Source organism: Vulpes lagopus, chromosome 8 (assembly GCF_018345385.1).
Source record: "Vulpes lagopus strain Blue_001 chromosome 8, ASM1834538v1, whole genome shotgun sequence".
Classification (NCBI taxonomy): domain Eukaryota; kingdom Metazoa; phylum Chordata; class Mammalia; order Carnivora; family Canidae; genus Vulpes; species Vulpes lagopus.
Window position 1 is genome coordinate 104,777,051 of NC_054831.1, and position 12,246 is coordinate 104,789,296.

A 12,246-nucleotide genomic window follows, 5' to 3' on the forward strand; every position below is an offset into this window, starting at 1 on the left:
TTTGTGAGGGAATATACAGCCAAATAAAACGGAAAACTTACTTGTAAAGGTAATACTCTGCATGGTCTATCTCTTCTCTAGAGGAAATGTTGTCCACAAACTAAAAGACAGAAAAATAAACCTTTGGTTGAATATACATTATGCCATAGATTGGACCTAACTCACACCCTGACTTTAAAAAAAATTAAGATACTCATTTTATTGGACCACTGTTTGCATGGTATGACTCCATCCTTGAAACCTTTGATACTAATGCAAAGAATATACAATGGCTTCTCTTTTTCTATGTGTAGATCAACCTTGGTTAGAAAAACTGTCTGAAAACCAAATATGAAACCTGCTCAGAACAAGAGAGAGCTCCTCCTCCGTTTACAATTAGTTATCAGTATTTCCCTTTATCTTTAAACCTTGATATTTTCTCTCTGTTCCAAGCTTCAAACATAAGAATACACAGTTGAAAGGATAAAGACTCTTATGGCTGAAAAAATATGGCCCAAGAGACAAACACCTAAATTTAGAAAATGCATTCTTATGATCATTTTTCCTACTCTGATTTCCTGTCCTGGTTCCATCCACCTGTGATCCTTCCAGCAACAAAGTTTTCCTTTGAACCATAAAATCCCTATCTGTGCTCCCTAACTCTAAAATAAAGAAGCAAACAGAAATAATTATTCCAAGGATGGATGCTACCCTACGTAGACACACAGGCAAAAAGGATGGAGTAGGAGAAAATGCATGTTGTGAATATAATTAAAACCTCATGAAGAGGAAGAGAGTAAAAAGGGGGAGACTTTCTAAAAATGTCTAGGACTTAAGGATTTTATTTAGAAACCTCATTAAGGAGCAAAAAAAATACGCTTCTAACACAGTACTTAAAGTTGAGAACTAGCTCTCCTGATTGCTTGCTGTGTGGCATAGACAGATGGCACAGCCGCTCTGGAACTTAGCTGCTCCATCTGCATAAATAGAATAGAGGCACCTGCATTAAAGAGTGTGAGGCCCCAATGAGAACATGTACATGAAAGCTCCCGAAGCTCTAAAGCACTACTACAACAAACACCAGGTATTGTGCCATACAGAAATCTTATCATGTAAGAGATGAGCAATGGATTTTCAGTTCCCCTCTGAAAATTATGAGCCTACATAATTTAGGCTATGACCTAGTTAAAACTGTTTCCATGCTAAAATGAAAATATCAAGAGGCAGAAAGAAAGGACCTGAGACTAAAAAGGATAAGAATTTCTTTACTTTTCCTCTTTTAGACTTATAATCTTGAATTTTAAGGCACCATTAACGGCAACAAAGTATTTTCACAACTAAGATCTCATTTTAGCATCACATCAGCCCCATGAGTGAAATACTATTAATATTAAGCCCACCTGGAAATGAGGAGACTGAGAGAGGCCCAGTTGATAATGTCACAAAATAAATTCATGATAAAGAAAAGATCAGATCTATTTGAGGGAGGCAACAGAAAAGAAGTTTGATGTTATAGAGATCTGGGTTTGAAACCCACTTTTTCTGTTTATGAACTGTGTGAGCTTGAGAGTCTGAAGCTTACATATATAATGCAGTTTACTGTGCTTATCTCAAATAGGCGCTGTAAGAATCAACAGATAATGCATGTTAGGAAACTAGTACAATGGCTGGCATAGAAAGTAATCAGTAATAGTTACTGTCAATTACTATTCCTGATTCCCAGCCTAATATCAGTCTCTCCTCCACTGCACTGTTTAACATTAACAATATCCATTCTTTCATAGACTTTCTCAAGTATCAAAATTACTTCTAATATTAACAAGTGAATCCTACCACTTTGAAGGGTATATCAACTTTAAAAAAAAATCACAGTTTCATAGAACAGAGTATCGTATTCCGGAACAATTAAAATAAACCAGGTACACAACAATGATCATTGACATCACAGTCTGGTAAATTTATTATCTTTTATTTCAGTTATGGAAATTTGGTACTTTACCCCAAAATATCTATTAATACCTACCCAAAAATACCATACTCTGGAGAAATATTTCTCATGAATGATAGTCTTTATTTACACATCTTTATCTATATAAAGAGCCGCTCATCCTCCTTCTTCGAAAATGTACATATTTAAGATTTCTTACCCGTGATATTGTTAAAGAACTAACAGGCAATTTTCTCTCATATGTTTTATCCATTAAAGATGCTAGATCAGCTGTGAAGACAAAGAAGGAAAAAGAACCTTGTTAAATATACATATTTCTTAAGAAAAATCTAACAGATAAAACTCCTGCCAGATGGCTGCCAATATTGTGAAGTCACTATTAAAATAGATGCTCTTTCTTGTTCTTTTTATAAATCATTTTTGTGTAAGTTAAAGAGGATAAAGGAAAATGATTTCTTCAGTTGGAGTAAGGAGTATTCTAAAAATCCTACCATATATTCAACTTTTAAAAAATAGATCAATAAAAAATTAAAAAATAGATCAATATCTCAGCTCAGGTCTCAATCTCAGGGTTGTGACTCCAAGCCCCACATAGGGCTCCACGCTGGACATGGAGCCTACTAACTAACTAAAAAATTAATTAAAAATGAAACAATAAAGTATCTCTGAAAGGAAACACTAGAAAGTATTATCACTGACAGGCACCAGGGAAAGGAATTAGACAGAAGGGACCTAAGGAAAGAAGATACTTCATTGCTTACACACTTACTCCTTTTGCATTTTGAACCAGATAGCTATATTAGCTCTCCAAAAATTTAAAGAGTGGAATTTATCAAATGACTTTTATACATTTTCTAAACAAGTCAGAGAGGCACTCTGTCTACATTTAGTGATTTTTGGACTGAACTATTCCCATTCTGGTTCCTTTAGGCAAAATGTCCACAGAAATACTTGGCATTCTTGAGATTACACTGTTATGTCAGAGTCTAAAAGTCTGAAATACTAAGTAACACACCCTCCAAAAGAATTATTTCACATCTTCCCATCGCTTGTCAAACTTACAATATGCTCTTTCCCCTTCTTCCCTCCATCTCAGCTCATGATTTTGTGTACTTCCCGGAGTATAAAATAGAAGCACTCAAAAGAACTTCATCCTCCTACCATCAGGTTTCCAGGCTACCATGATCTGTGCCCATACTCTGTGCCTTCTATTTTTTTTAACACATGATAAACTTTATTAAACAAACAAAAAAATCAAAATGACAAAAAAATTCTCCCTTGACCTCATATCTCCTCCCTGCTACTTCTTCATTCCGCTGCCCTCAGCAGCAAGAGTTCTCAAAAATGGTCACCCCTAATACAACTGTTACTACTTCCTTAGGTCAGCTCTCTCTTTAAGTCACTCAAATCAGATTTTGGTTTCTATCATTCTATCACTGAAGACACCTCCACATTGTTAAATTCAATGCTTAATATTTCATCCTCATCTTACTTGACCTCTCACTAGCATATTAATATAGTTGATCATTCTATCCCTCATGAAATACTCGTTTTTCTTTCTTGGGTACCTTTGCATGATCTCCTCTTGCTGACTTCTAAATGCTGGAGTGCCTAAGACTTTTTCCTCTTCACCATCTGCTCAGTCCTGGGTAATCTCACGCTTTCTCTCTCCCACAGCTTTAATCATCATCTACAGATTATTTGCTCCACATGTATATGCCTAACCTGACTTCTGCCTGTAACTTCAGACTTGTATTTCCAACTGCAGAGGTGACGTCTCCATTTGGGTGTCTAATACGTATCTACACATGGCATGTCCTCTTAATTCTCCAATCTTCCCCTCAAACCTGCTTTTCCCCAAGCATTTCCCATCTCAGTAAATGGCCACTACATTTGCTGGTTTATTCAGGTCAAAAACCGAGGCATTACCCTAAGCTCCATTCTTTTTTATTCTATAACCAACTGTAAATCTTATAGTCTCTAAATTCGAAATAAATATATATTTTTCACCACTACCACTGGTAACGTTTCACCTTCTAGTCATCTGAACTACCGGCCCCATCCTTACAATCTAACCTCCACACAGCAGTCCGAGTAAGCCTTTTAAAAGATGAATCAGATCTCGTTATTTTCTTTTCTCAACCAGCCAACAGCTTGCTATCATACATGAAATAAAATCCAAAATATCTTCTATGACCTACAACTGCCTACATAGCTGGTCTGTGTGTTTTGTTTTCTTCTTTTATACTGAGAAGTTCATGAATGCAGACTTAATTCACTGATATATTCTCAGTCCCTAGAACAGTTTATATAAAAAGCACTCAATACATATTTTTAAAAAATGAATAAAAGTTAGAAAGGAAGGGAGAGAGAATGGGAGGGAAGGAAGAGAGGAAGGAAGGAAAAAGGAGTAATTGAATTTCCAAGTTTTTTTTACTCCTTGGTAGAAGAAATTAGTGTCCAGTAAAAAGAAGACAGGTAATCAATTGGTAAGTATTTGTTGAAGACTTTTTGCTGTGCATTTAACCATTTTTCCCCCCTATCCTTTCCCTGGGGCAATGCTCTCAACAAACTCAGTAGCTACTGTGGGAAAGCAACACAAAATCCTGAAAACCTGATATGATGTAAAAGCAATTACTTTTCTTATGATTATCTTAAAGGGACTGACACCAGGTGATTAAAAAGTATTAACACACAGAGAGAGATGCCTCAAAAACCTCTTCAAGTTAATACTGCAAACAGAATGATATTAAACAGCAGTCTCATGATACCAAATCTTTAAATCTTTAACCGATAAACACTCGGTTGAGTTGGTTTTCTGTACCGTGGTAACTAAAGATTCTATTTTAATCCCTCACACCAAGACATCTTCAAGTCAAATGAAATTGGTTGGGGCCTCAAAAAGGCAACAGCTGCAGAGCCAGCATCAGACAAATAACATTTGCATATTAGAAGTCAGAGAGGGGTTTGCTGCTAAATATTATATGTGACCAATCACCTTATGTGACAGCGCTGGCGTGATGAATGAGGCAGAAAACTGCGCAGAGCAGGGATGGCCAGGAAAGCTGGGGCAGCTGTGGCCTACAGAGGGCCAGCGCCACAGGCTTCTGGACCATGGGCTTCAACAGCCAAAATCACACTTCATGTTTCAGTGAGGGGCCCACAGATGCCCAGGTTTTGTTCAAAGAAATGTGCCAAAGAAGATGCCTTCTTGCCCATCATTCAGCTCCTCAGGAATATATACTGCAGAGGATGGTTGAAGCCAATAAGAGCCAAATGGGAAAACAGATCTCCACTGAACAAAACTTAAAGCTGTACAAACAACATGAAAGTATGTCCAGAAAATGAAATGTATACTAGGATAAGATGTTCTTCTTGTCCAAAGAAAATAATACCGTTGATGATCTAAGGTCATAAAAGATTTTATTAGGGATCCTACACTATTCCAAGTATAGGAGTACAATCATTCACAAACCTGGTTAATGATCTGAATTACCTACAGGATTTGAAAACTTCAGATTCCTATGTTTCACACACCCAAAGGGTGACTCTAATTCTGTAGGCTTGAGGTGAGACCGGGGAAATAAAAAATTTTAAACAAAAGCCCCAGGAGATTGTGATGCAGCCTAGAGTGAACTATGAGCAAATTATGCCTTAGAACTCCTTGGGAGGCAACACAAAATAAGTCTTGGATGTTGCTCTTAAGGTTGAAGAGGATATTAAACTGGATCCCGTTTCTGGAATGAGATGGAAAATAAAATACCTAAATATTTTTTAAAAAACTGAAATATATGAATGAGCTTTAGGTGAGAAATTATTAGATGGTTTTGGTTTTTCAAGATTTCTATGTAAATGTATATCATTGTTACCCATCAATACTCAACTTCTTCGGGGTTTAAGAATATTTGTGTACCTTATCTAATTTATGTAATAAAAAACTAGATACAAGTTATTATTGTACTTCCTAAAAGAAGTGATCAAAAAACAGAGTCTAAAGCTATCTTTTTATTTCCCACATTTATGAAAAACAAGCACACGTGACATATGTATAGAAGCAACAGAAGAAAGTAGGAAAAACCAACCTAGGAACCATTTTGAATACAGATACTTAGATTTCTGTGTATCTATCTTGGGTCACCAGAAGCTTTAAAACAAAGTTTCAATAATGGAAAATCTAAAGGCAAGCTTTATATACATATATACTAAGAAACTGAGATTAAAGGATGTGCACAAGTCAGACCCATTTTTAGAACTGCCAGCATATGATACATATAAAAGCTAATAAACAGATGTCACAGGTATAGATAGATGCAAGCTGAAAGCTACAAAACCAGGTTTCGGAAAATTTCTGTCAGGCTTCAAGAGCAAGATTTGCAAAATCACTGCAACAAGCCAAAGGCTTCTCCAGCTGAAATGACACAGCAAAACCAAACCTCAGCTAATGGCAGAAGTGGCTTTAAGAGGTGACCACAGTGCTTAGTTTCAACCTAAATTCAAATGTGTCAATGGAGTAAGTCTCTTTGAATTTGGAAAGGGATTTCTTAAAACAAAAACAAATAGTAACTAAAACCAAAAGGTGCCCCTTACTTTACAATTACTTATAGTCTGAAAAATCGGAAATATTTAATTCAGTAAGGCTCAGAAATCCAATCCAGCTCATCACCGGGGTCCTTACCCTTAGCAAGGTGACCCAAGCGTGATAACATCCTCTGATGAACGCAGGCAGTTCCCCATCAGCTCCCCTGCCCTCCTACTGACCCCCTACTCACTTCCCAAAAATGGTTTTCTCCTTAGTCCCATTCACTGTGGGCCCTAGTCTGTAGTTCAGAAGCTACTAACTGACTAATGCTGTTAATTTGCAGCCTGTGCCTCCTCAAAAGATATGCATGTTAAGGAGGAATTTCAGAAACAATGCTTTCATTCAGTGTTTATTGTAACTCAAGGGAAGCCCCATACAGAAAGTCTAAACTACAATCTTCTGACTTGAGTTGGAAAGCCCAAGAACTCCTAGAAGCCCAGCTGGAGAACTAAGGCCCTTTCTATAAAAACATTAACCGCAATGGATTAGAATGTGTGAAATGCTTAAGTCCAGAAGTTCATAATGATATTTAAAAAATATATATCTGGGGGCAGCCCAGGTGGCTTAGTGGTTTAGTGCCACCTTCGGCCCAGGGCATGATCCTGGAGGCCTGGGATCGAGTCCCACGTCAGGCTCCCTGCATGGAGCCTGCTTCTCCCTCTGCCTGTGTCTCTGCCTCTCTCTATCTCTCATGAATAAATAAAATCTTTAAAAAAAAATAAAAAAAATAAAATAAAAATTAAAAAAATATATCCTCATTGACCATTTTTGGAAGATGGCAGAAAGTCAACCCATGATCTTGAAAACTGCCTCTTCATAAAAACTATGTCTCAGGATAACTAAACTGCTGATGATAGAATTAAAATAGTAACACTTTGCAGCTCCTAATGAATAGATATATAACCAATGATCACGAATGGCCTATAACATCAAAGAGGACAATCAAATGCTGTGTATCTCCCTGATAAAAGTAAACAATATTTCCTATGAAGAATTCTTGCCCAAAGGAAAACAAAAAACAAACCCTGAATCTGATCGAGTCTCTAACTGCCAGCTTTATAGGACATATGGAAGGTAGAGGAACATGTTAAACACCACCATAAGGGTGAAAACAGCAAATCCAGAATGTGGAAAACCCTCAAGACAAAAGACCTATTTTCCTCAACAAATAAATTGCAAGAAACAGAAATTTACAGATAAAAAAATAATTAAGAGTCATCTCAACACATTATAATGTATGAACCTCATCTAGATCCCATTTCAAGAAACTGTAAATCAAAAAAAAATTATGAGACTTCTGGGGAAATTGAAAGCATATTTAATGATGTTATGGAATGTCTAATTTTTAAAAATGAGAATAGTATAATTTTTAAAAATTCTTATCTTTTAGAGGTACATGTGAAAATACACATAAAATGATCCACAAAAATTCGTTAAAAGGTAATCAGATGATGGGAAAAGGGATTGATGAAATAATAGCAAGGAATGGGAGCCTCAACAGGGGCTTTTTGAATGGGAGAAATGTTCTATTTCTTACATTTTTTGTTCACTTTATTAATCTATACACTATGATTTATGCACGTTTCTGTATATATTATGATGCAACCAAAATGTATTTTTGAAAAAGAAATCCACTGTTCAGTGCAAGGGAAGACACGACGGTAGAACTGCAGGTTGTAGAGCGGCCACGGAGGAAGCTAGTTTTCAGGACAAAGGCAACGGCCCTAAGGAAGTATCAGGCTGCGGCCTCCGTTTCCTCATCCCTAAGGGGGTCAGCAGCGGCTGCGTCTGGCTGTTTGAGCCTTAAATGGGGCGGCGCGTCTGAAGTGCTCAGCCCAGAACTGGCAACTGAGGCTGCTCTGCCTCTTGTCACAGGGCCTGCCCTGCGGTCCCTACACTGCCGCTTGGGGCTAAGCAGCACCCCAGGCCTTCACCGAACCCCGGCGTCCCACGTCGGCCTCGCACTGGGAGCTGAGCTGGGCGGATCCCCGTTAGCCCGCCTCCAAGGCTCTAACCGAAAACCGCCCGCGAACACCAGGCAGCCCAGCCCCAGCCGAGCCCCCAAGTGCTCCGCGCGCAGGCGAAACCACTCAAGCACATGGAAGCCGGAGCCCACACCCGCCCCGGGCACCTTCCCGCTGCCACCCTGCCCCCTTGCACCCCACGCCCTCCCGCGGGGCCGACCCCGCCCCTCCACCCCTCCACCCGGGCACCCCCAGCCCCACGGCACCCCTCGCCCTCCCGCGGGGCCGACCCCGCCCCTCCACCCCTCCACCCCTCCACCCGGGCACCCCCAGCCCCACCGCACCCCTCGCCCTCCCGCAGGGCCGACCCTGCCCCTCCACACCACCACCCGGGCACCCCCAGCCCCACCGCATCCCCTTGCCCTCCCCCGCGCCCCAACCAGCGAGCGTGCACCGGTCCCGGGGCCCAATCACAGCGCCCCGCGTGCTCGCTCCCCGCAGGTCCGCCCGAGCGCCGGCTCCCAGGGCGGGGCTCCCAGGGCGGCCGTCTGGGCTGCCGCAGCGCTGCCACCTGCCGCGCGGTCTTCGGGAGGCAGCCCCGGCCCCCGCCCCGGCCCCTAACCCTAACCCTAACCCCGGGCCCGGACTCCGGGCCCGCGTGCCCCCTCAACAGTCCGGTTGGGGAAGGTGGGCTGTAACGTCACATAGGAAAGTTTCGGTACATTTTGTTTCACAGAAAAATATATGGTCTCAAAGAGCCTCTCTTTCTTCCATGCAGTTTGAGTTCCAAAACCTCCCCCGTACACTAATCTCTTACATGGGGATCAGGCAAGGGGCCTGCGAAGTCGTCCATTCCACGTCTTTCTGCTGCACCGGTTACAAGGCGGGGTATTAAATGAAGCAGGCATTCTCATCATCCCTCATATGGCTACGGGAACAACGGTAAATGAGTTTCTGAAAGCTGGCGGAACCAGGGCTCGCATCCAGAAGTCGGCCCCCCAAGTGCAGACTTTTCACATTAAATTGGCATAACGAGGGATCCCTGGGTGGCGCAGCGGTTTGGCGCCGGCCTTTGGCCCAGGGCACGATCCTGGAGACCCGGGATCGAATCCCACGTCGGGCTCCCGGTGCATGGAGCCCGCCTTCTCCCTCTGCCTGTGTCTCTGCCTCTCTCTATCTCTCTCTGTGACTATCATAAATATATTTAAAAAAAAAATTGGCATAACGATGGTACAAAGTGCTGTAAGAATACAGGGCGAGGAAAAATCAATTCGGACTGAATAGGGACTCCAGATGTGAAGGGGATATTCCAGGCAGAGGAGTCTTCAGTACCTGGTAGCTATTACTGCTTTTCAAAGTATACTAATCTTGAGAGGAGTATACTGATCTTACAGAGAGAAGAGAGTCACCTACATCTGATATTTATTTACTGCAGACTTATTACACTCATTCTGTGGCAAACAGCTTCTGTGTATTCGGGAATCTATACAAAGGTTCTGTAAACTTGCCCCATAATAACAAAGAGCTGACTATATCCCATACCAAGGCAATAAATATAACGGTCTTTTCTAGTTTCCCCTTCATACCTAGGAGAGTGTTAACAATAGTTTTCCTGAAATTCTTCATTTTCTTCTCTGCTTTTCCATATCACTTTTCTTACAGTTCATATACAGCATGTTAGAACAAGCTTTGCAAAATAATTAAGGTAGTTCATGTTGGTTTCATCACCAGAATGGTGGTTGCCAAAAGCAGTACTATTGGCCCCACAGGGCAGTTAGAAATATGCAGTACTTTTTGACTGTCAAAACGGCGGCAGTGATTACTGAGTGAGCCGAAGACAGAAAAATGAGATAACCTGCAGTGCAGACACTGTCCAACACATCAAAACATTGTTTCTGTTGGGAGCCAGAGTCTTTGGCATAGAAGGCTGATACAAATATGGCCTAGAGAAGGCAAGAAGAACTCTGTGGGGATAACTGGAATTGGAGGTTTCAGCGTGAACTCCTTATGTGTAAAATATGTACACATAAGCTTATGTGCATGGATGTGCACATATGTTTATATGGCTATGTATTCTTATTTTCCCTAGCTCTATCCACAGAAGAGGCCAAGCAAAAATTCCACAGTAGCAAGAGAAGAGCTAGTACACAGATCTTTGTTCCTAATACCATTCCTTACTAAAAGGAACAAGAAATAGTTGATTCCAGGGCTAGAGCAGGAAAAGTACACGATGGAATACTGGGAGTCAGGTTGACAGGGCTTCTACTAACCAACTTTGGAACAATTTGACCACCAAAATAACAAGGATGGTAATGAATCATTAAAAGAAAAAGAAGAATCCACAAGCCACAGAACCATACTGATGATAAAAAGAGAAAGACAGAAATGGTAGGAAACAGAGGGTTCTTACTTACATTAGAATACTGAGTACTAATTACTAAAATGTGGAGGTATTAACGGAATTGGAAAACCATCATTTTTGCAACCACCATAGTAAAGACTGATTCAGGCAAGAAGTTAAATGGATATCAAATATAGGGGGAAATTTTTGACAAGAACAGTGGCATGATGTTACATACAGTATCTCCTCACAAATTGCCTGTCACAAGGGAGAAAAACATTAACTCTCCAGTGGAAAAACCAGACATGTGACGGGGTGATCAAAGTTAACCCCCCAGTGAGAGCAGATGGACATTGGCTGTCCCCAGACGAGAGGACATCCTGAGAAGGACACAACATTACTGACAATATTCTGGCCAGGGGAACCTTTCTTGAATCTAATTATGAAGAAACAGAAGACAAATCCCAAAAGAAAAATATTCTATTAAAAAAAGGGACTGGGTCCTTAAAAACATGTCAGGTAGCATACACCAAAGCACTCAGCTTAACGGGCTATAACATAGGTTACAACCTCTCAAATGGTTTTTTTTTTTTTTTTTTTTTTTTTTTTTTTTTAAAGTGTGTGTAGAGAATGAGAAAGCAAAAACAAAAGGGTCTTTGACCTGGTGAATCTGGGCAAAGAACATATAGATGCTCTTTGTATTTTTTTACAACCTTTTGTAAGTTTAAAACTATTTACAAATAAATAGTTTAAATATTTGTCCCACATATTATGGCATCTATGACATGGCAGGCATTTACATTTACATTCAAAAAATCAACCTGTTGATAATAGAACTCACTCCATTTTACAAATAAACAAAGTACTTTTTTGGGCAAAATTTGAATATAAGCTGAAATTTCCATAGATGCAACTATCATGTAAACTGAAGGCAGCACTTTGATTTGTTCAGAACTTTACCAAGCATTGTTCACCATTTTGTGAATAAAGCCGTGTCACTTATAATAATGCCACACCTGGAATTGGACTTTGCCAGTATACCACATCTGTACCCATCTACATTCTATCTAGTCACAGTGATTCTACATTTCAGTGCAAGCATACTGATTCAGATTCTCCACAGCTCTGCTTGGTTAGTCCCTGCCTACGTAGCTATTCTAAGACACACAAACCAATTTTGCTCTTGCAATAACATCATTGGGGAGAAAATGATGAGTTCTTTCAAACTTCTACCCCACTACAAGCTAGCCATTACAGACAGCTACAAAAGAATGTCCTCCTCCTTCTCCCTCCCCCCAGTTATTAGAAAAATCCATAAAGACAGGGGGACATTACTCTTTAACATAAGTCCAAAAAAGCAGAGAAAAAAATCTGGGGGAGAATATTAGATCAGCACTGGAATTGATCAAAAAATTACAGTAGTCCCATAAAACTA

General features: G+C 40.3%; 1 protein-coding gene across 1 annotated transcript in view; it reads right to left on the minus strand.

Moving 5' to 3' along the window:
- MRPS27 (mitochondrial ribosomal protein S27) overlaps positions 1 to 12,246 on the minus strand; it is an 88,401-nt gene that overhangs the window by 68,136 nt on the left and 8,019 nt on the right. Inside the window, exons 3-4 of the mRNA XM_041766513.1 lie at positions 2,127 to 2,197; positions 42 to 100 (exon numbers count right to left, since the gene is read on the minus strand). Of these exons, the coding sequence (XP_041622447.1) occupies positions 42 to 100; positions 2,127 to 2,197 (130 nt within the window). The remainder of the gene's footprint in view (positions 1 to 41; positions 101 to 2,126; positions 2,198 to 12,246) is intronic.